We start from the raw sequence: 23,754 nt of genomic DNA, 5'->3' as shown, positions 1-23,754 counted from the left end.
TGTGTTCTAGGAGAGAGTACAATTCCTGTACTCCAGATACTGGCATTTCAGTGGGAGGTTTGCATCATAATGTCCCCACAGTGTAAATAGATGCCAGTTCCTCATCTTTCCCTTCCTGTGCCATGTCAGTTTCTATGTACTTTTGGAGACTCAGCCACACATTCTCCCAAGATGCCTTCCTACCTACCCCACCCACCACCACCACATCTATATTTTTGGTATTCTCTGTCCCTACCTCAGTATTATAATTGCTGGCATGTTTCATAACCTCCAAATTGTGAGTGAATGAGCCTTTTACTTTGGTTCTCTAAGGCCCTGACACATCGCAATTCCTAGTAAGAGCTTGATGAATGAATCCAGACATAGATATAAATTCATGAAGATAAAATGAAAAGAAAGATAGCATATAATAAATACTAGCAATGGCTTATATTCAGTAGTACAGATTTGAGAAATAGAAGGAAAGAATGGATGGGCGGTCAAGGAAAAATTCTTGGTCAGGGTCAATTTCATAGACATGTAACATAAGCCACACAGGACCTCTGTGCTCTGAAGAGCTCCAGACTTAGCTTTAATGCTCTTTTGTCAATGTCTAAAAATTCTTAATCATTTTTTAATGAAAGCTCTGGGGCCCAGGAATTCAGTTGGAGGTGTTGTGTTTGGTTTTAGGAGAATGATTAATTCTTATGGCAATGGGAAGTGTAGAGAGCAGGCAGGAAGGGAGCACTCAGGAGACTGATAGGCAGGATGAGGACTACGCTGGGTGTGTAAGAGGTCATTAACAGTTCTACTCAGTTGCATCAGTTTATGCTGCCAGTATGCAACCTATGGATTGAGAGAAAGTTTGGACATTATCCTGTGAGTGATGGATAATCTCAGATTATTGGTGTACAAGACAGTGATGGGGGGAAGATAAAGCTTCATGAAAAGTTAACATGGTGGTGATATGTAGGCTGGATTGAAGAGTGGTGAAGTGGGAAATAGGGCCTCAGACTTCCCTGAAGTCTGAGGTTCTGGGAATAATAAGGGTTTAAAAAGGTGAAAGAGGCAAATAAAATACAATATTGGGAAAGACATGGGAAAAATAGATGTAACTTTGACCATGTAGGGAATTTGAGAAAAGAGTAGAAGTCAAGGAATATCCCAGACTGTCCTGAGTCAGTGATGTACTCTTCGCTGAATTAAGAAAGTTAGGGCTGGAGTAGTGCATAGTTTATTTGTCAGAGGATTAATCAGTTTAGTTTCAGATATTTGAGATAATTGTATTTCAAAATAGAATTATTCATTTTTCAATTAAATATATGTAATTGTTAATAAAGAAGTAAGTTTGAAAAAAAGAAAGGATGACTTAACAGGGTCAAAGATTGCATAAAGGCAAGGACACTCAAGACTGAGTGATGTCTTTAGCTCACGACTGGGCAGCATAACTTAGTCAGGAGGATGACATATTCTAGAAGGCAAAATGAGAAACAGTTTTTTCATGACACTTAAAATGATACTGTACCTCTGACGGGAAAATTGGTACAAAATTAGTAATAGATACGTAGAAACCTCGCAAATGAAAAAAAAAAAAAAAGAAGAAGATACAGAAAGGAAATATCAATATACTTCTCTACATAACTCAGCTATGAATATTTACACAGTGTTGATTTAACTAAAAAATGTTATGACCTATTAGAGAATGGTACGGAGCTGACTTAGCATGTTGGAAAAAGAGGGTAAAATGTTCATTTCCCAAGTAAAATTAAGAGTAAAAAAAACCTGAACCTTAACAATCAAGACATAATATAAGATTCTAGAAATATGAAGAGGGAGAAGAAATAACTACAATATTTGTTTCTGGGCCCTCCCTGGTAGCACAGCAGGTTAAAGCACAGCACTAAGAAGCTAAAGTCACTTCAGCATGAGTTCGATCCCCGCCTGCCCCAGCGGAGGTGATCCATGTGGCGTGGCAGACCTTTCCTGGCCTGCCCATTGCTCCCTTCAGCAGTGCACTTCATTGATCTGCCTGTTCTGCTCCTCACTCTGTCTCTGGTGAATCCTCTCACTGTCCCTGCACCTCTGGTCTGTACCCCAGTTTCTGTATGAACAAATAAATAAATCTTTAAAAAATAAAATAAAATAATTGTTTCTGGGAAATGAGAATCAGAGGTAGAGAAGGAGTGTGTCAGGAGAGTGGTATTTTATTAGAAGCTTTGAGCTAATATTTTACTTCTAAAACTAAAAACTTTTTAATTTTTTTATATACATCTTTATATTTAAATTTTTATTTTAAAATTAATGAGAACAAGAGTCCAACAAGATGGCAGCAAAGTGAAGACACTGGACTGGCTTCCTCCATAGGTTTGCACTGAAGTGCTTCTGGAAGATCTTTGTAACCTTGGACGTCGTTTATGCAATAGAGAAAATGGGGCCCAATTACTCACTCAAACTTCACTAAGGAATCAAGAGAACTGATAGCTATTTTTTATTTTAGGTGAGCCACTTCTCAAATGAACTGTCTTCACCATCGCTTCCCATTCCTCTGCCCACTTCCCTAAGATATCCTTTATGGGCTTCTAATCAAGCAGATGCATGCCACTGGTAAATGGAGTAGATAAGCCAGAACAATGTGCTTCAACATTTGAGGACTGAAGCAGGAACACACCTCAGAAACACAACCTTCATAGCCACTGTTACACCATCAGTGCTTACCTGTGAAGACGAGAATTGCCTTCATAACAGGCAGCTGAACTTTGAGCTTAGGATTGAACATTTGTTTTTTCTTGCTAATTTCATAAACTGTGTATTCAAAAATTAAATCTTCACTGTATGAAGGAAGTAAGTCTTCCACTTAACTGCAACAGTGTGATCCACTGGTACTCTATATAGGAAATGTCTAAATAATTGAAATCTTTAATTGGGTTAAAGAGATCCCTAGCACATAGGTGTTCTATAAATAAAAGAGTGAGTAAATAATATAGTGACCTTCCTTTTTGGGCAGTTTCCCTTAAGAGATCATTTTGTTTTGCTGGATCAATAAGATCATTGTTAGGGGACTCTTTAGAGAGGTTTGGGATCAGTGGAGTTGGGGCTTTCAGGTGTCTGCCATCTTTTCCTCTGTTCTTTCTCTAAAAATGAAGAATTTGTTTATCTTTTCTGGAATTGTCAAGGCACCTTGGATTTTCATTTGCAACTGGGTTCAGAGAAAGGAGTCAGTCATGCTTGCAGACTGAATGCACCTTGTTATCTGAAATCAGACAGGTTCAAGTAGCCCAGAACCTAAGGTAAAGGCCAAAACAAGAGAGAAAAATGCACACCCAAAAGGAGGAAGTGCTACATTTCTCAATTTGTCAGGTGTTGTCAGGGAGAGCTCATGAATGAAGGAGAAGTAAAATGCCCTTATAAAGACAAAAAAAAAAAAATCGTATTCCTTTCCTGGCTGGTGATTTGCCATTAAGATACTTCCTGCCTTGTGACCGCACACCCGTGGGTAACAGAGTAGTTCTGCAGATCAGAAAGAAGGGGGTTTCCGGTCACACGCCAGTACCAGTACCGCTGAGAACGCTTTCTTCCAAGGTAAATGTCTTTTTTGTTATTTGAGGCTTAACTTTGCTGGTTAGGCAGGTCAGTTTGTATGGACTGTTTATTTGCCTTCAGAAGACAGAGACCTGAGCACCTGTCATGAGAACCCTATGTGAGCTCTGCCACCGCTGAGCCCAGCAAATCTGCAACTGCCTTGGTGGTGACTAGAGGGACCCTTGGCTCTCTGGGTGTATCCTTCTCTAGTTATCCACAGCTCTCATCCCACCCCAAAGCTAGGCTTGTTTTTCCTTAAAAAAAAAAAAAAAAGACTTTGTTCTGATTTATTTCTGTCATACTATTTCAGGGAAGCTATTTACTTTGATTTTATCTACTTTCAAATGTTCAGGAAAGTATATATTGATCATTTAGACCGTTCTGTTCATTGGCCTAATGGGAGTAGTTTAATTTTAGCTCCTGTGGTTCTGTTTTTCTAAAAAAAAATTTTTTACAGTAGTTTAGTGAATATATTAACAACTCAGGTCTTATGTTACTGATAGTGATACTAGTTATTTAAGTGATTTTGGTGCCAACAGTCTTTAGTGGGTGTGCTTAATAACCACGTGGAATCAGAGGGTGCCTTTTCTCCACTTGTGCTCTAAAAATAAAAGCAGTTTGTGTTGGTTCATTGTACTGTTCTTGGAGAATTGTCTGAACTCTCAGTTGTGCTCATGACCATACAAAGGACCATTAAGTTCTGGATGAATGGTTTCTGTCTGCAATAGAAATTCTTTTAAAGTTGATGTGGGGCATTTATTGCAGAAACTTTGTTGAAATGTAGACTTTGGATCTTGTAGTATCAACCTTTATTTACTTACCATCATCCAGCAATATTAAGAACCACTGACAATTACAACCATAAAAAAAAATGAATTATCATCATTAGTGACATATTTATCAAAGCCCATTTTTTCTTAATCAAAGAACAACTTATTTTCTGGAACTACTTCAGGACAGCTTTTTAAAAAAAATTATTAAATAAAAGGTATTATCCATACATGCTTTGATTTTAAATTTATGTACATCATCATTAGTTTCTGTCAAATAAAATTTTTAAAGAATTGTGCAGAGGCAAATTTGAACATAATTAACTGTTTACCTGAACTGTAAGTATCTAGAAGTTGTAAAATGTTGCCTGAATAATTTTAAATTAGGAAAAATGTAGAACTGGGAGATTTAAAGTTCAGAAAAGGACAAATTAGAAATATGCTCTGTCTTATTTTAAGTAAAAACATTCAATAAAAACAAATTCAGATGCATAGGAAAATACATTTTCCTTATATCAAGAGAAAAGAAAAAGAACATGAAAAGGTTAATTCAAAGTAGAAAAAAAAGTCTCTTGATTGAAATCCAGTTTAGATTGTCAAATGTCAACCCGAAGAGTTGTAAACTATCTATTTCTCTTCATTCTAGCTCACCCACCCCCAGGTAACATCAGGGGAAGAATCTTCTGGGTTCCTCCCAACAAGCACTGTTGTGGTATAAGACGTTAAGGGGAGCATTTCATTGGCTTTGGGGATGCTCTCCTTTGTCCATTTAAAATGTTGTCTCCTATATCATTTATGCTTTCAGAAAATCTGTAATTTGGAAAATAATTTCAATGTTTTAACTTTAACTGCAAGTTTTTCTCTGAGCTCACGTGGTAAGAGGAAGCCAACAGTCAAGTCTCATTTAAATATATCTATTTAAATTAGAGAAGATTACTAAGTAATCAGAGCACTTAGTATTGACAACTGTTGATTATGTACAACCACTCTTCAGGCATCACCTCATTTCATCCTCTCAGCCTCCTGAGTAGTGGGTCTAGATGGTTGTTGGAATGTACCTCAGGGGAGATAGAGAGGGAACCAGGATTTCAGGCGCCATATGGCCTCTCTAGAAGTATCTGTCTGCTCCAGGTCCTCTCTTCCAAACCAGTATAATTTCTCAGATGTAGGTGATTGTATGTAGGCTTTCATTTCTGAAACTAAGGAGATCTTATCACTTACAATCTTAAGAAAGAGACAAAGTAAAACATTTATAATAAACCCAGAAACATTTTTATTTTTTATAAATGAAATACCATTGACATTTTCATGTAAGTTGACGGATTACTTTAAACATATTTTCCATTAAAGTAAAACTGGTTTATGATATTATCGAGGTTTCAGATATATAGCTTTATAAATCAACATCTATATATGTTTTCCATCCAAGGTCTAATTCCATTCATTGCCAGCAGTATCTTCCTTTAATTAATGCATAATTTCACCAAAGAAATGTGTGCCTGCACAAATTTGTCTCAGCCATTTCCCCAACTTTATTTCATGTTAAGTAAATCTTCTCTACCCATCCCCCATCCTCAGCACCACCTCAGTTACCGCGTTTTGAAAGTACCAGACCACAAGCAAACAGAAAAGTTAGACTCTCTTTCACTTCTTTTCACTCCAACAGTCTCTCTAATTGCGTTTTTCTTTATTTGTAAAACATCTAGTTCTTTTCCAAGGCTCGTTTAGAGACATGTTCTGTTGGAGATTCTTCTCCACTCGTCCCTACCCACACCTTCCTTGCCCTGTTTCTTCTCTATTTGTGTTAGTACATTGATCTTAGGGTAAGAATAGCAGTAGTATTGCTTTAGTTTCAAGTCCTTATTTGCTGACAGCCTGAGCTCCTCCCCTAGCTCTCATGGCATATAGTAAGTGCTACTGACATTTACTGAATTGAAAACTTGTCAAAGTATTTTTTTCTCAGTTCTTTAGATATGTACGGAAGTCTTTGTGGATCTCACAATTTAATATTTACTATGTTTCTCCAGTGACTGCTTTGAAAGAAGATATACAAAAAAATATAATATTTTGCATTTTCAACGAAAAAAGAACATGTCATTTTGCCAATGTACTAGTCTTCATTTTAACTTCAAAAAAGTAAATGAATGTTGACTTCAAGTAATAGAAGGATTTACCAAGTGATCAGAGCAAACAAATAAAATTATAACTTCATTATTTCAATCTAAAAATGTGCATTGAGCTAAGATATAGCTAACCTTACTTGATATTACACTTCTTTGTTGATAAAGAACATGGCAATAGTTACGAACTTTTACCTGGTCACTTTGGGTTGTTCTCAAGAAATTCTCAAGTCAGCTTTTTGTTACCTAAAGAATAAACGACTTCCTCTGTGTTCAGGCAAGTTGGCAAACACACCTTAAAATCAGTTTAAGTAAAGCAACATTAAAATTTCTCATAAGATTATACTTATGAGAGTCAAAGTAAAATTATAAAAGGTATTCTTATCTCACAACTATTATCAAAAATGATAACAATTCCATGTGCATGTTGGACCACACAGAAATAAAAATCAGATTTAGAGGTCTTCGAAAGTAAATATTGTCAACCAATTTCAAGAGGTTCAAGTGTCCCTAATTTGTAGATAGTATTGTACTTCTTACACTCTTCCTGATTCAAGTTGCTTTCATTTTGAAGTTTTAAGAAATGACTTCGATTCATCTGCTAGGGTCATCTTCTGATAGCTGGACTCCACAGATGGCATCTCTTCAGTTCCCTCCTGACTCAACTTCCCTATACTACACACTGTTCCTTTTGCTTTGGTTTGTCAATTGCAGGCATTACTTCATTGTTCCCAGTAATTTCCTAACAGTCTATCTTGTAAGATACTTCAAGCAGAAGAGGAAAGTTTAAATTATTACCCTTATAACACCTAGATTTATATAATACTCACTTTAAAACATATTTTTCTAAGCACATTAACCATATAAATGCATCTAATTGTCATAAAACTCCTCTAAGATAGTTACTAGTGTTAGCTTCATATGTTATTGCTTTAAGTTCTACAACTGAATCTGTTCTGCATTAACTGCTGGATGACAGGGAAGCCTCCTGGAATAAATAGGCAACAGAGCGTGGTGCATAGTTGTACCAGTATCCTTACTTGTACGTAACTAATAATAATTTATAGTGGATACATGCACCTCCATTATAATTGTTTTTAGTAAACAGACTCTATCACTATTTTCTCAGCTTCTTTCAGCATTTGATTGAGTATTTGTTTTTACCAATTGACAGGTCTTTGGCCTGTGTCCCAAAACACGAGCTCTACTTTCAAAAACTTTGAAAGATTCTCAGTCTTAGAAGGTTAGGGTACTTTAAGTGGCATTCACACCTTCTAATGTTGTGACTGATAGACACAAATAATTTTTATATTCAGACACACATATCTGTAGTTATATAGTAATAACCAAATATAGATGTCTTAAACACTAAAAAAAAAGAGAGAGAGAAAGAGAGATTGTTTTCATAGTGAGCTGAAGAAAGGAGATAAAAAGTGACCTACTTAACTGAGTTAAAATAACGTTTGCTCAACTCTATGACTGTGTCAGTACCACTTAAAAGTTTCTCAAATATGGTTGTTTCTGGCGGAAGGAAAAGCTAAGATGTTAAATTGAGAAACAAGTAAAACCACAGTTCTATGGTTGCAGCATTGATTCTTGTTTTAATCCTATATCAGTTACATGGAGGGAGGGATGATCTGTAACATAGTCGTGCCCTCTTTCTCTCTCTCCTCCTCCCCAGCCCCCTCTCTCCATCCCAAACACACATACACACACTGGAAGAAAAGCCAAGACACCAAAACTGGCAGGCAAATTAATTAATTATGCAAATGAATTGCAATTGCCCAGTTCATCTGTTTTCTTCTTTTCATTGGTTGCACGCTCAAGAAAGAAATGAATTTTTGGGATAATTACTTTTTACTTAAATGATACCTGAATTTTGATTCCTCAAATTTATCCAAGCTTTGAATCGAAAAGTGTGAAGGAAGAGAAGCACATAAATATGCTTGTGTACGATCTGCAGCTTCTTCCCTTTGGCGTCCCACTAGCAGTATTTGGAATTAGACTGCATCATTGTTAACCCCAAGGGTAACATTTTAAATTGTTGGTCCTCTGTGACATGGTAGGCTCACTTTACCTTCACCAGGAGGACCCGTTGAGGAAAGAATAGTGAAATATCCATTCCATATGGAGAAAACTAATAGGTACAAATTGAAAATGAGAAAAGTGGTGACTCTAGGCCATTTTGTATTGTCGTGCCCCCTTTCTCTCACAAATGTGAAAAACTTGCCCTGACATTTCCAATCCTTACACACATTAATTCCCCCCACACATATTGAAAAGATTAAATATTATGGGGTACTTTGAGGACTTTTCAAATTATCCTTTTTCTCAATGTCTTTCAAGTTAGAATTGTTCATCCATAATGTCACTAATGTTCTGTTTCTTTCCTATGATTGTAGAGAAAAACAGTTGAGACTTTTAGGTAACCTCTTGAAGGATGATCACAGTTTTTTTTCCCAAACTCCATAACCTGTTTTGCTACTCACTGCATTTTCAGTGTTTTCGATTCTTCCTCCAGTATTACATATGGTAACAGTTTTTTTTTTTTTTAATATTTATTTATTTATGCATACAGAGTTGGGGTACAGGCTAGAGGTGCAGGGGCAGTGAGAGGCTTCACCAGAGACAGAGTGGGGAGCTGAACAGGCAGATCAATGAAGTACACTGCTGAAGGGAGCAGTGGGGGAGACAGGAGAAGTCTGCTGTGCCATGTGGGGCTGGGGACAGAACTTACTGAAGCAGCTGCGGCTAGCTTGCAGTGCTGCGTCCTAAACCGTTGGGCCACCAGGGAGGGAGGGCCCTGTTAACTGTTTTTTTTTAAACTCGTCAATTTGAAGGTCTGTTGTTCCTGTGCAGGAAGCAAGCAGTTCTGGTAAAAACCAGATCTGGAGGCAAATTAGGTTTCCTATTTGAGCTTGATACTAAGTGTGGAGTCTGAGCAAGTCTCTAGGTCTTCTGAAATGCATTCCTTTGTCTGTAAAATAAAGGGGAAGACCTAGGGCATATCCTAGGTCTCTCCTTAGACTTCCTTTCTTTCCCATTTTGTCCATCTACATGCATATTCAATCTTTACTGATTTGGTGACTCCTTTATATTTGCTAGGTGTCATTAAGCACTTGAAATATAGTTGTTCTTGTAGTTCCACAAAGTCTGTAAAAGGCTGATATTATTAGCTTCTTATCACAGGTGACTACCCTGAGGTTCAGGGAAGGAAGGTCAGTGTCACAGAGCCAGTAAATACCAGAATTATTCCTTACTTCTTTTTCCTTTTATATTTACAGTTTCTTAAAGATACAAAATGATTGTTTAAGGGAGCATTGAATAGTCTAATTTCCACTGGTTGCTTTCTAACAGTACTTCTAAATATTCCTTTCTGAAATTTGAGTTTTGGGTGATTATTCCTTATGGTACATTTTCTATCAGCGATCCAACCTTATTTTTAATGAGGCAGCTGGTATATCAAACATTTAAAAACAACAAACAAACAAACAAACAGACAAATGCTTAAGGATTTTATGATACAAAATTCTAAAATCAGTCATGAAGATATTAGGCTAGGCTATTTAGCTATTTAAAATTTTCACAAAAGAAGTGGTGTAGTATATTCCATTATCAATTGTCATTGGTCAATAGTTGCCAGCCAAGTTGTGACTTCTAACAAAATGATAATCAGTATAGTTCATCAGATTAATGCAAATTTACCGTCTCAGTGTATCTGTAACTTCTCACTTTATTTTTTCTGGAAATGAGCTTGTCATTAGAGATTCTACAAGAACAACTCCAAGGGCTCTATTGAAAGTGAATTCACATTCTAAGAATAAACAGAAATTTGCATATTGTATATTACTAATGTACAATTAGTATATACTAATTTGTATAATTGTATATACTAATTAGTATATACTAATTGATATTAGTAATATACAATATGCAAATTTCTCCTATACAATCACTCAGTTCAAACTACAGTAGAAAAAAATTAGGAAGTGGAAAATCAGGGAGTGGGAGGGCAGAGAGAAGTAAGAATAGGCTACAGTCCCCAGGCTCTGCTGAAGCCATGAGTGAGGAGCTCACCAGTGCAGACCCCCAAGAGCTCTTTCCTTACCCTGACTCATGGGTGTGTTCAGGCTTTTCACAGGATTACCATGTCTTTTCTGACTTTGGTCACTTCCTCAAACTGTTAGAAGGTACTTTCCAGACAAGGCTAAACCGAGAGCCCCTTGATGTCTCAATATGAGATCAGTCAATACCCGTGCCATTGACTTCTAGTTGATCTCATCAACTAGAACAGTCCTGAAACACCTTTGAAGCCATGGAAGTATCCTGGCTGGGGAGTGTGGCACAAAAGTCAAAACAAGCCAAGTTAGCATAGAAAGATAGAGCAGAAAAGTAAATCTAGATGTATACATACACCCTCCACACCCACACAGTATACATACAATGGATTGTGGGCTTTAGGTGGTCACATAATATTTCATACAATTTATAATAAAAATTGGGTGTGTATCCTAAGACAATTGTCTGAAATTTTTAGTCATTTTTTAGCTTCTACTGTGTGTCTTCCCTCTCCTTCGTGTCCTTCCTTCCTTTACTTGGCACTGTATTTTGCACTTTAAACACTTTGTCTCACTTAATCCAAATAGGGTCCTATGAAGTAAGCACTGTGGTGACATTAATGCCTTCCTTTTATGTATGAGACTAAGATTATGAAACTGAGACTAAGGAAATTTAAATAACATGTACAAAACATAGCAAGCAATAGTTGTATCCAAAATCCAGCATCTTTTTACCATTGCTTCCTAGTTCATTATTTTATACATGTGTGCATAGCCTAATTTCCTAAAATGTCTTTAATGCTGACTTAAACTGGGAAAAAGGTGAACTTGTTTCTAGCACAGTTGAAGTAAAGCTATAAGCTAAGGATTCTGCTGCCATACTTGGAACTCACACAGCTAAGATGTAACGTAGGCTAGTGGACTATACATCTCAAGGGTTTAAAAAAAACTTTAAGTTGTTTAACTGACAGTTGACTTGTATTTTCCCAATAGCTTGGTTAAAACAAACTGATTTTAGAAGACTGCTTCTCTTTTTAGCACATATCACTGACTCACAATGAGACTTTGGGGAACAACTTCACTTTTACAGTCCCCATCTTCCCATCTCTAACATGTCCAGTTTCCTCCTCACTTCAAGGTTGTGTTTTTTAAATAGGAACTGGTGATATAAAGAGGAAGCCATGTACATACAAGCAAACTCAAATGACTTATAGGCAGAATCGGTTTGGGGAGGCTGAGTAGTCATTGTATTACCTGAGGTGAGTGCAGTAAGCATTGTGACTGGAGATAACAAGGGGAGCCTTGTTCCCTAAAATTTTCCTTCTGAAACAAGATCTAGAAGAAGGGGACCACACTTCTACTTCCTGGCCTTTCTCCTGCATCCCTGGGTAGTTACACTAACCCCTGACAGCTTTCTCATGTGCTCCTGCTTATCTTCTCACACTGCAGAGTGTGACCAAATGGAACACCCTTCTCCATTTTCTATATCTGGAAAACTTTTAATATGTGGCTCAATTGCACATATTGATGGTCAATTGCAATTTCTCCAGAAATCTTCTCCTTTACTCAGGCAGAGTAAAGTGTTTCCTTCTCTGTGTCCCTGTAGCACCTTGATAACAAGAGCTTTAAGGTGTCAGATTAGTGTGGTGTTTAGATTGCATGACCATTTTCTTTCACAATACCGTGTGTCCCAAAAGCCAACACCCATTCGCTATTCCTCTTTGTTTCAGTAGTACCTAGGACAAGGCCAGAGCTGTAATAAATGTGAGTGACTTGCAGGGCCATGGAGGCTAGTGATGGAGAGGCTCTACTTGTCCACTGGAGACAGGGAAAGAGCAGCACTGGGCAGGATCCATCCTGCTGGTTTGGTTGGAAGCATCTCTTGATGCTTCCCTCAAGATACTAAAGAAATTAAAAGAAGAGATAGTTAGAATTTCTCAAATGATACCAGAATGAGATCCAGGCCTAAGTAAAATCTCATAATGTGTGTGTTCCCCTGATTAACATGAGACCAGCTCTGAGTAACTCCAAAGAGAGAACACCTTGAGATATGAGATCCAATAACCATGGGTGATAGGAAAGGTTTCTTCTCTTGCATCCATGTTGGCCCATAGCAGAGGCAGCATAGGGGGCTGGTGCACGAGATGCTGGTGAAATGGGGGATTATTTCCCAGTTCATAGAAGTGGAGCCCTGGGCTACATATTAAAACCTCAGTTTCCTCCTTTATAAAGAGGAAATCATCATAATGCTCTATGGGGTTGTGAGAATTCAGACATACATATGAAACATTTTGCATTAAGGAACCAACAATTAGAAAATCCTGACCAGTTTTCTCAGTTGTTCTTTAGCTATTGTTTTCTCTGACTTCAACATGGACAGATTTTGGGGGAGGGAGCTTGTACTTTTTTAAATATATTTTTTAGTTTTTTAATTTTATATATTGTTTATATCATCCTTCTTTTTCATACAGTGTGTGCTTTATCATGTCGTGTCTTGGTCCCTAGAAATTCTCACCCCCAGTTCATCTATGCACCATTACCGTAGTTCCTTGTGCACTCCCTACTCCTTTTGATTTAATTTCAACCCCCCCCACCCCCCGCCCCACCTCAGAATGTCTGGTTTATAGTTGCCTGTTGATTTTGGTTTTTACTTTGTTTATAATTACTTCCCTCCCCTTCGATCCCTTATTTGGGTCTCCTACATCCCTCCTATAAGAGAAACTATCCAGTATTTTTCTATTTCTTTCTGACTAATTTCACTGAGCATGATCCCTTCAAGCTCCGATGGATAGACTTTGTTGGCAAGAATATGGTTTATTATCCTACACGATAAGGAAAAAGGCTGATCTTTTAAAATAATTTTTATCTAAGTTTCATTTAATGTATTTATAAAAATCAACTAGTAATAAAAAACTAATTTAGGGCAAATAATTCACGATGATTAAAGTGCCCCTAAATAATAGCTAACATAGTGTTCTGTATGTGTTGAGAATTTTTATTCTTTAATTTGTTTTACAGATCTATAGAACTTTGGGGATACATGGAAAAGGCTGATCTTTAAGCAATCTCCTCCTCATGTATGAGAGTCCAAGTGATATAGGGAGCATTTTTGGCTTTCCAGGAGAAAATTTTTTGCCCCCATCCTAAGGATCTTAACCGTCCTCCTGTATTTCACTGACTGGTGTCCTTTCCCTACTAAATACCCATCTTATGTTTGTGTTGCCAGCATCTAATCCAGAACCGGAATATAAGAGCTGTTTGGCAGATGTTTACTGAAAGAAGAAATGCAATATATGAGTTTGTTTAGTGGCAGGCATTTAGAATAATCAGAGGATGTATCATGGTCTATAAAATGATAAGCAATTTACATTCAGGTGAACTCTAGCACCTACTCCTGATTATTTGTCATGTGTTTCTGATATCATATAATTATTATAGTTAGAGAACCACAGCCAAGCAGTGCCGGCAGCTGGGAGGATCTGCAGAAACTGGGTGAAGGAACCCACTGCCAGGTTCTGCTACCTCAGACCGAAACCTGCTGACAGCTGGCAGGGGGAGTCCTGCTTTGGAGATTGCCTAGGGCCACTTCTCTTTAGTTCCCGAGCCATCTCATCAAAGCCACTTTTCCAACAAAGTGGTTTCATATAAACTTGAAGCAGCACTTGCCTTGTTCTAAGTGTTTGTACTTCAGTGGAACAGGTATTCTAAGTATGCACTCAAGAATAGTATTTTAAACTCCTCAAAGAAAGTGCTAGACTTCTCAAACCCTGTGCTCCACTAATTTGTGGGTTTGTTCGCTCATGTCCCCAACTCATTTTCTGGTACCTGGTGTATGCTAGACACCAAGACAGTGCTGAGTATCTGGGGATGGTTTGTGAGCTCATAATCTGCTGGGAGAGATGGGTGCGGACCAGGAGGCATGCTGCAAGCTGCACATCAGCGTTCAGAGGGGAGAGGCCCGCTGGTTCCTCCAGTCACCAGGATGAAACATCTGAAACCATGTTGAGTGCTCTTAGAAGTCTGAGGGTGTCTTTTCCATCTTCATCTATGGAGCTGATGTTTTGTATTTTGAACAACAGGTGCTTCAGGGTGAGATGTTTTCATTGTTTTACTTTTTGGTTGTTAAGGACAGTCAGAGGGCCTTAATGCAAAGTCAGGAACAACTCTGCAGATGAGTACAGGTGGGATTCATCTGGTCTTATTCCTTGTAACCTATAAGGTGCTGATAGCTTTTGAAGCCTGGTCCTATACTGTACCTATTTAATACCTAGATTAAATTCTCTCTTTTGTATAGGAAGCATACGTGAAATTATATTCACAAGATTTGAAATCATGGAGGATTCATATTTGTTTTATGTTCACTAGGTCTTAAAGAACAGCATGCTAAAAAACAAAAAGCAGGGTATCATCTGAGGTTTAAAACTTGTCATAAAGGAAAACAGAGAGACCTGGGCTCCAGTTCCAGCTATATTCAATGAACATTGTAATATTGGGTGTCATTTCACTACCAAGGACAGCACTCAGATAAGATCCCTGCATTCTGTTATTCTTGTCATTTAGGAACTAGGCATAAACCAAATGATAGTAAAGAAAACTATTGCATATTTAGGAAAAAAAGCTCCCAAAACAGGTCAAAAACATTTTTAAGTCTTGGTGATAATCACCAAGGCTTGTGACAGAATTTGTATGAATTGAGCAATTTTTGGAATTCCCTCTGAGAATAGCCAAGAGAGAGGAAGCTCTAATCCTATCAGAAAAGATTTAGGTTATAGGGTAGGGATATAAGACACGAGAGAGGTTGTAGGGTTTCCTTATTTGGATATTTTTAAGAAAATAGGAAATGGCTCTCTTTCTGGGACAGTGTGCGTACAGTTTTGCCTGGAACTAGGCGTGAACTGGATCAGACAGAATGTCTTGACTGTATGTGGCAACATCCCAGAAAGCTGATCCCATACGCTGGGCTGGTAACTTCCCCGGTTTGGGCTGAGCAGCTGCAGACAAGCTGTGGGGACCAGGCCTCGGTCGGTGAGGAGCAGGCATGAGGACAGAGATCTCCTGCTGCTGAGGTAAGAGCAGGACACAGATGGGCCTGGGAGATGCCTGCTCCCTGGCAGAATCCATCTCAGAAGAGGCAGCTCTCAGAAAAGTCACTGCAAGGCCAAAGCCACAGCCACAGCTGCTGATGGCCACACCCCTGATTCTAGGCTCATATCAAATATTTCTGACTCTGCTCTAATTTGTGCTGATGCATTCTGTCCACCAGGACAGAATTTTGGAACTTCTAACATGGATAGAACTTCATCTCTAGATTATAGATGAGGAGACTGAGGCCCAGAAAAGGAAAGTGGAGTTGCACAAACAGATCTGTCTAGGTCTCTTACTTGCCAAGTCTGGCACCTTCTTCCACTCCCTGCCAGTGATCTCTACTAGGTACAAATGTGTTAATTATCTGAATAGTTTTATGGCACAGGTTAATATAGGTATTGACATTTTTATTTTATCAACTTCTGTGCTAATGTGTTAGTCCTCTCTATTCTTTTTGGTTCTTTGCAAGCCTGTTATTTAGACCCCCTAAGCTTTCAACTGGGGTGATTCTGGCTCGGAAAGTACTTGTGGTACAATGTGAAGTGGAAAACAGATGTGTATTTTATCTTCAGAAATCTTTTCCTCCTCATAACCATTTTCCAGTATAACCTCTGAGTCATACATGAAATTTGGCATTTAACTGCGAGCTTCATGGAGGCTTTGTGGCTTGTAGTCTATGCTTGTAGTCCAGCGACCAGAGCACATTCAGGAAATGAATGAATGACACCTAATGTTCAGATAATTGTCTAATAGAGGAGCATCAGCAAGTCAATGATAATATCCAGCTTCCTTGATCTGGGACCACCTATGCTTTGAACAGGGGTGAATCTGGCTCTGAAACTACTTATAGTAGAATGTGAAGTGGAAAGTAGCTATGTATTTTCAAGATGTTAATACCAAGAATACTATTTACAACCCAGGGAAGGAGAGGTAAACTAAGGCAGTAAGGATACCCCAAGCTCCAACCTAGAGTATCCCCTTTGCTTGCTCTGTGTCAGGTGCTTAATGGCATTGGATAACTTGGGTGAAGAGACCGCCATCAGGGCTGTGCTGGGGAGAGGAGGCGAGGAGCTGGAAACTCCTGAGCGGGTGACTTCTGGGCTGGGTGTGCTGCTTCGGAAGCCCTCAACTGAGTACTCAAAGTACAGAGGCTTCTCAAAGCAACATCAGGTTTGGAGTAACTGCTGGCTTCCCATGTTTCCTCGGCCTGAGTGAGAGAGGAAGCAGATGAGCTTGTTCTGTGAATATCCTCTCCTTCCTGGCTTCTGGGCCTTTACATCAGAAACTATAAAGAATGCTGGACTCTGAAGCAGCCGTAGGAACATCAGTGTAGCTACAGAGAATGAAAAGGCAATGTAAAGGAGGTTTTAATTTGCCAAAAACATTCATAAGATTCCTTTTAAGTGGCCATCTTGTTTCTCAGGCCATTTATATTTAGTGTATATTTGGTTTCTTAACAAAGTCATTTTTCTTTGTTTTGTTTTTTTTTTTAAGATTTTATTTATTCATACACAAATGGGGTATAGGCCAGAGGTACAGGGCCCGTGAGAGGATTCACCAGAGACAGAGTCGGGAGCAGAACAGGCTGACTGATGGAGTACACTGCTGAAAGGAGCAGCAAGCGGGTCATGAGAGGTCTGCCACGCCATGTGGGTCACCTCCAGAGCAGGCGGGGATCAAGCTCATGCGAAAGTGGCTTTAGCTTCTTAGTGTTGTGTTTTAACCTGCTGCGCCACCAGGGAGGGCCCAACAACAAAGTCATTTTTAAAGTCCATTTCTCGACTCCTCTTTTTACGTGAAAATTCAGATTATCCACATCCATAGAGAAATGGTATGCCAAGAAAGCATAGGAAATCACTCATAGTTAGGTCCTCTGCAGTGGTCTACTTTGTAATGAAGGGAGCAAGATTAAATGAGAACAATGCTCCTGGCTTATGTGCTGTAACATTACCAAGCTGGATTTTTAAATAACTCACAGGTATTTTGTTTTGTTTTGGTGTCCTGTGCATTGTATATTTCAATCTTTTAGGCATCGCTGTCAGTGTTAAAGGTGGCAGCATTAATGATGTTTTAGATTACATGTTGTTTTGGATTACTCATTGCTTCTTGAGGTGTCTGGAACTTACACAATTTCCCCATTAATACATAGTGAAATGACTGAGATAAAACTAGGAATTTGGGTCCTGAGTTTCCAGTTTTACTTTATCTGCTGTGTCAAGTTGCAGGAAAAGTAGGGCACGTTCAAAAGAGTCCCTTGTCAATGTGATGCCGTGGGTTACAGATACCTCCTTGATCCTACAGTTACATAATTGGGCATGAATAAGTTGACTCAAAAGACTGCTCAGCATAGCACAACCACCTTCTAGAATGGCCCAGCCCTGTCATCTCCCTCTGGTTGAACCATCTTTTTCCATCCTTTCTTGCTGCTTTTCATTTACAGTTACGAAACTTTTCAGAGAAAATTCAGCATATTGTTTTATACTTATTCTAGAGAGCCTGTTTCCTTCTATAAATACTATAGTACTGGGTACTATATCGGAAGCACCTACAGTATCTATATTCTGACTTCAGGGAACTTGAGTCAGGTACTTTTATTATAAGAAGTCTTTCTCAGAAATTTCCTTGCATTACTGATGTGGGAAATACTAGCCTCCTTTAAGCAGAGACTGAAACTTACTTGACTTTAAAAGAAAGAACAGGTTAGTGGCTTTTGCAGTCTGGAGGAGGGGTATTTGATTATTTTATGACTTTGAAAATTTTATGGAAATGAACAACTGGTACTTTCTTTGGCTAAATATCCTGGGATGCTATAACTATTGATTTAATAAACTTAAGTGCTCACAGAAAACTCAGCAGGCAGACGTGATTTAGATGAATGGTTTGAGGTTTATCGTCTTAGATTTATGATTTGGGCAGTGATTCAGAAATGGTGTTCCAAAACTCATTTCGAATGTGAAGAGACTTTAAAATAGTTACCGGCAGGGCATCATTAGATGGCATAGTCATTAAAAAAGACCTTGCACAATCCAGAAAGAGAAGAGCAGAGCCACAGAAACTGCTCTTTGGTGCCCTGGGAGGGACAGACTCCCTCAGCTGCTTTCAGGCTCCATCTCAGCACCTCCCATTACTGCAGAGACCTCTGTAGACTGAGCTGCTGATATGGTGCCAGTAATTTGCAAACTGAAACGCTCGCCAGTCACCCTCTGAATCTTGCCAACATTATTATAACTCATACCTTTAAATGTGCACAAACTAAAATGGCTAATTTTTTCCAGGCGAATATATTCGTAGACTAAATTACCTAATGTTTGACTCTGATTCCAGCAATGTCATGCTGAGATAGTCTGATCTGCATGTTTTTACATTAATTACCTGCTTCTCTGCTTTGTGAAAATGCTACCATTTGCAGATTCAGTTCAATTAGTAGAGGCTCTCTTCTCAATATGGGCTGTAATGGTACCTCCACCTCTGTCCAGCAGCTGCATTTACAAACTCTAGCCTGGCATCATGTCTAGAACTTAGACGTAGACAAAACATTTCATCTCATTGGATTGTCATCCCCCTTATCTTTAAAAGGTGGGGGATGTTAAGAAGTTATTTCTTAGACTCCTCTGTTTTGGGAAAGCTGAATTGTGTTTCCTGGACTTAGTACTCATTCTGATGGAAGAAGAGCCTCTCTCCAGATTTCTGTTTGTATTTGGGTTCAATCTGAATCTATTATGTCGAAGGATAGGACCAATGTAGGTTAGAGACCCCGCTCACTCTCCTTACCTTTAACATTGTTTCGTGCTTTCAGGGTAACTGGCTCAGTATACATGTCAGTATGGGCATAAAGAGCTTGCTCGGCTTGTTGTAGACATTCATAAAACATTGTTGAATGAATGTATTTATTTCAGAACCCCATGCACATCTGTGAACCAAGAAGTATTAAGAAACCTTAGAATAAAAAGAACCAGCCCACTTTAGAGCTTTCAGCCAGATTTTATAAGCAGACCTGGTTGAAATATGATGAGTAGTATCTTTTACTAATACATATATGAAATACTAGGGAGTGTAAAAAGAAGGGCCCAGAAAATTGGTCATGAGGATTTAGTGATGCTTAGAGTACAACAGAAAACCCAACTTCTTATGTCAAGGCAGAAGCTTCCTAAGCTGGAATAACTGGATTGACTCCTACTAGGGTTTTAATATCTCTCATGGGCTATGCATTTTAAAGGTATTTAAGGGATAATTGCTAAGTGGATGAAATGAGTCTCTAATAGAATATGAAGGTATTAGACCTGAATAGACAGCATGGGAGAAAGGAAAGACTTGAGAGCTGGAATCCTGGTTGTTCCTCTACCTAGCTGTGTGGTAGAGATATATACCCTACTTCCCACTCAGTTGAAGGACATTACATGAAACACAAAATTTGTTTTTGCTATGTTCTATAACCATCTTTTCTTGATAAGATCATTGTTTTCAGACCTCAGTTTTCTTAGAAAATTGATTTATCATTTCGAATGAATTGTGCAGCTTATATTTATCTTTTTGCATTAGCTGTTAGAGCATTTGGAACTAAGTAGTCAGCCTACTTCGCTAACTGTAAAATGAAGGTTATCCAGGGACTCTAACCTGTTACTTACTGATTATGCCTGTTGTAGGTGTCTGACTTAGAAAAAGTATGTAAAAGATCTCTTTTTTTTTTTTGAGGTTTATTTTTTATTTATTTATGCCTATGAGAACTGGGGTGTTGGAGGGGTGAGAAGATTCACCAGAGGCAGAGTAGAATAGGTAGATAGATGAAATAATACTGCTAAGGGGAGCAGCAGGGGGACAGGATGGATCTGTTACATCACTGGGTCAGCTTCCTGGGGAGAGGGGGTGGGCAGCTCTAGCCACAGTGGCTGGAGATAACTTCTATGCTGAGACTTTAACCCCTGCACCACCAGGGGAATCCCCCATGTGAAAGATCTTTAACAGTATGAAATTTCAAAGAGCAGAGAGAGAAAAGAAAGCATTTCAAATAACAGGTTCCCAATCAAACTAAAAAAAATATGGCTTAGGCCAAAACAGGGCAGCTGAGGCCAGAAAGGACCAGAACAATTCCAAGGAGTAACCACAGCAGGAACCACAAGAAAGTGTAACCGTTATGCTTGTCTCAGAGAGCTGAGACAGAAGGAGAGAGCCAAAATTTAAAATGTGCCCTGTAATCGACCAGGTCAATAGAGCAGCTGCCATTGTGTCTGAACGTCCAAGGAACAGGCTTCTCATGTCTCACCTACGTGTCTCTTCTCCACATGTCGCCTCTCTTGTAAACTTCAATGTATTAAGTCATCTCACTCCTTCCCCACTGACCCCCTTTTCAAAAAGTTCAGCTCATGGCATGCAGGGTATTGGAGCCCACAGCAGTTGCGTATAAGTGGGTGCAGAGAAATGGTGCCTGTTGGCTGTGCGTATGCCCCTCCTCCTTTCAAGAGATACATTCTGGAACAGTCCTAGGCAGATGCGTGGTCTTAGGACAGTATCAGAGCTTCCCTATCTTCATCTTACTTCAACAGTGCTTATTTCTCCATCTCACCCATCACTTTACTGGTCTAGCCCTTAAGTTTGGGTGTATCTTTGTAACCTAGCTCAAGTTGGTTTTAGAGCAAGACATGATAAAATTTAAAAAGGAAGAAAGAAGTGGAGGAGGGAGATAAAATGAGAAAAAGAGACAGACACACACAAAAAAGGAAGGGAAGTGAAGAAGGGGTTTTTGTGATGTGTAATGAGATTGTGTGTATTGTACAGTCAACTTCACAACAGTTTTTGCTTTCCTTCAAGAACCACATGGACTGATACCACTTTAGACATATAAGGCAAATAATAGTTCTGTTGACAATAATTGTGTGTTAACAGAATTGAAATAATACTATGATATATGTCTAAATAATTATATATAGTAGATAATCCTATTCACATATAATTATGGACATAATGTATATAATTATGATACGTAATACTACTATACACACTATATGTGTGTATAATTTTGTATATTATATATTGTATTATATAGTATATCATATATGGTATAATATATAGTACTGTGGTATTATACATAGCATAATATGTAATATACTAGTGTATATATATACATGGTGTTATATATGTAAATCTATAACTTTTAAAGAGTATTTAGGGAGTTCCTACCAGTGAATAAATAGGGTAAGAAGGAGTTGGGATAGAGAAAGAATGGGAACATTTGGGCTTTACCAACTAGAGTTTCTTAGGTTTGTTATTGTTATTTGTTCACGTTTATTTATGTGTGAGGTTTCTATTAATAAAGGATTGCTTAGGGAACAAAAGTTTGAAACATTGATGTGACAGCATGGTAAATGGGTAGATAACGGCTATGGATTTGAAATTTTGAATGTATGAATTTTGGGGGCTATAAGTTTAAGTAGTAAAACTATTCACTGTTCTGTGTGGCTGTTGGATGTCACTGAGAACAAGTTCACTCTAAGAGTATGTATATGAACATATAGAAAAGGAAATCCATTTAACAATGTCTAAGAACAAATTTTAAATATTTTTAACTAGTATCTTCATTAAAATATCCCAAATACAATTATATGTTAGAATATCACATTCTGGGCCCTCCCTGATGGCACAGTGTGTTAGGATGCAGCACTGCAAGCTGGCCACAGCCACTTCCGTGCGAGTTCAATCCCCAGCTCTGGGGTGACCCAAGGGGGGCGGAAATACATCAAATTCTCCACACTCCCACTCCAGCTCATCCCACTCCAGCTCCATCCTGCCTGGAAATCTAATGAACTTTAATGAAGCTCTTATTTCCAACATGGTATTATGGATTAGCTAGGAGCATGGAGAATAGAATGCATTGCAGTTTCTTTCTCTTTCTACCCACTAGGGTGCAGCAGTAATACACGGGAAGAAGGGAACTCCTCCAGTGTTAGGTGTTGAACCCGGCTGGCTTTTCTGAGAAGAGAGCTCCCAAAAAGTCCCTCAGATTCTCACATAGGAATTATTAGGGGGTCAGATTCCTTTCCTCCTTCCCACACATTTAGAGTTTAATAACTCTGTTTGAAGTCATAAAATTTATATGTTGACTTAGGCAAACATACTTATTTAAACATGAGCAGAAAAATATCTCTAAAAAGACATTTATGTAAAAGCTTTTGTTGTTGTATATTGTGTAACAAGCTATTTCAAAATATAGTGACTTAAAACAACATCTCTCTTGAGCTGGTTGGTTGGTTGGACACAGCCAGGGACCTTCTGCTGCATGTGCTATGACTGGGATTTTGGACACCTGAGGGCTCACAAGGGCTGGCGTGTCCCAAGTAGCCTACTTGGGTGGCTGGCAGTTGGTGCTGGCTGTTGGCTGGAAACACAGCAGAGACTGTTACCAGAGCATCCAGTTCTCCGCCTGTGGCTTTTTCATGTGGCTGAAGTGCCTCACAGCATAGCAGTCAGTTTCCAACAGAGAGTGAGTATCCCAAGAGTGAGCATTCCAAAATGAAGGAGGAAGAGATTTCCAGACATGATTCTCCATCCTTCTAAATGTTCAAAGCAGTTACAGTATCAGTGCAGACTGAAGGAAAAGGAAATAAGCTTCCCTCCTAATGTGAGAAACAGTCTGTGTAATGCAGAGGGTGAGATCGGTGAGGACCATTTGGAGACTACCACGTTTAATGGGTTAAGAGAAAAGGACTGTCGCATGACTAGTTCATGTTTCTTAATGTGGTGCTAATAAGATTTAAATGTTCAAAAATCATTCTTGTGTTCTCTCCTCTACTCCTGTGTAGGACTGTGGTCTAAAGCAATAATTAAAAAAAAAAAAAAAATGGCCAGAGGATCAGTGTCCGATGAAGAAATGATGGAGCTCAGAGAAGCATTTGCCAAAGTTGGTAAGTAGATCTCAAATGGCACAATGCCCTACTTTATTGAATAGTTTCAGGACAGGTTCAATGCAGTGCTAATTTGAGCAAAAGAGTGATGGGAATAAAGTAGTATTGAGTGAGTAAAGGAGCTGGAGGGAACTTATTTTTGAAAGATATACTTTTACTGCAATAAAAATAAAAGAAAGACATGCTTCAAGAAAATTACTTCTTCTGTACAGTAAAATTACTTTTCTCAACTGTAGCTTTTTTCCTGGAAGTGGTCCCTAAGTCTCAC

At 38.6% G+C, this 23,754-nt stretch overlaps 1 protein-coding gene across 2 annotated transcripts in view; it reads left to right on the top strand.

Moving 5' to 3' along the window:
• The first annotated feature begins 3,407 nt into the window (after positions 1 to 3,407).
• Positions 3,408 to 23,754, top strand: part of LCP1 (lymphocyte cytosolic protein 1 (L-plastin)) — a 50,802-nt gene continuing 30,455 nt past the window's right edge. The window contains exons 1-2 of one of the 2 annotated variants that reach the window (XM_012723294.1): positions 3,408 to 3,558; positions 23,385 to 23,486. In XM_012723294.1, the coding sequence (XP_012578748.1) occupies positions 23,423 to 23,486 (64 nt within the window). In that variant the 5' untranslated portion in view covers positions 3,408 to 3,558; positions 23,385 to 23,422. The remainder of the gene's footprint in view (positions 3,559 to 23,384; positions 23,487 to 23,754) is intronic. The other variant, XM_012723295.1, reaches the window with a different exon arrangement.

Source organism: Condylura cristata, unplaced genomic scaffold, assembly GCF_000260355.1.
Source record: "Condylura cristata isolate star-nosed mole 26May11 unplaced genomic scaffold, ConCri1.0 scaffold00010, whole genome shotgun sequence".
In the NCBI taxonomy this organism is placed as follows: Eukaryota; Metazoa; Chordata; class Mammalia; order Eulipotyphla; family Talpidae; genus Condylura; species Condylura cristata.
The sequence above is the reverse complement of the archived record's forward strand: the minus strand, read 5'-3'. Positions and strand labels throughout refer to the sequence as shown.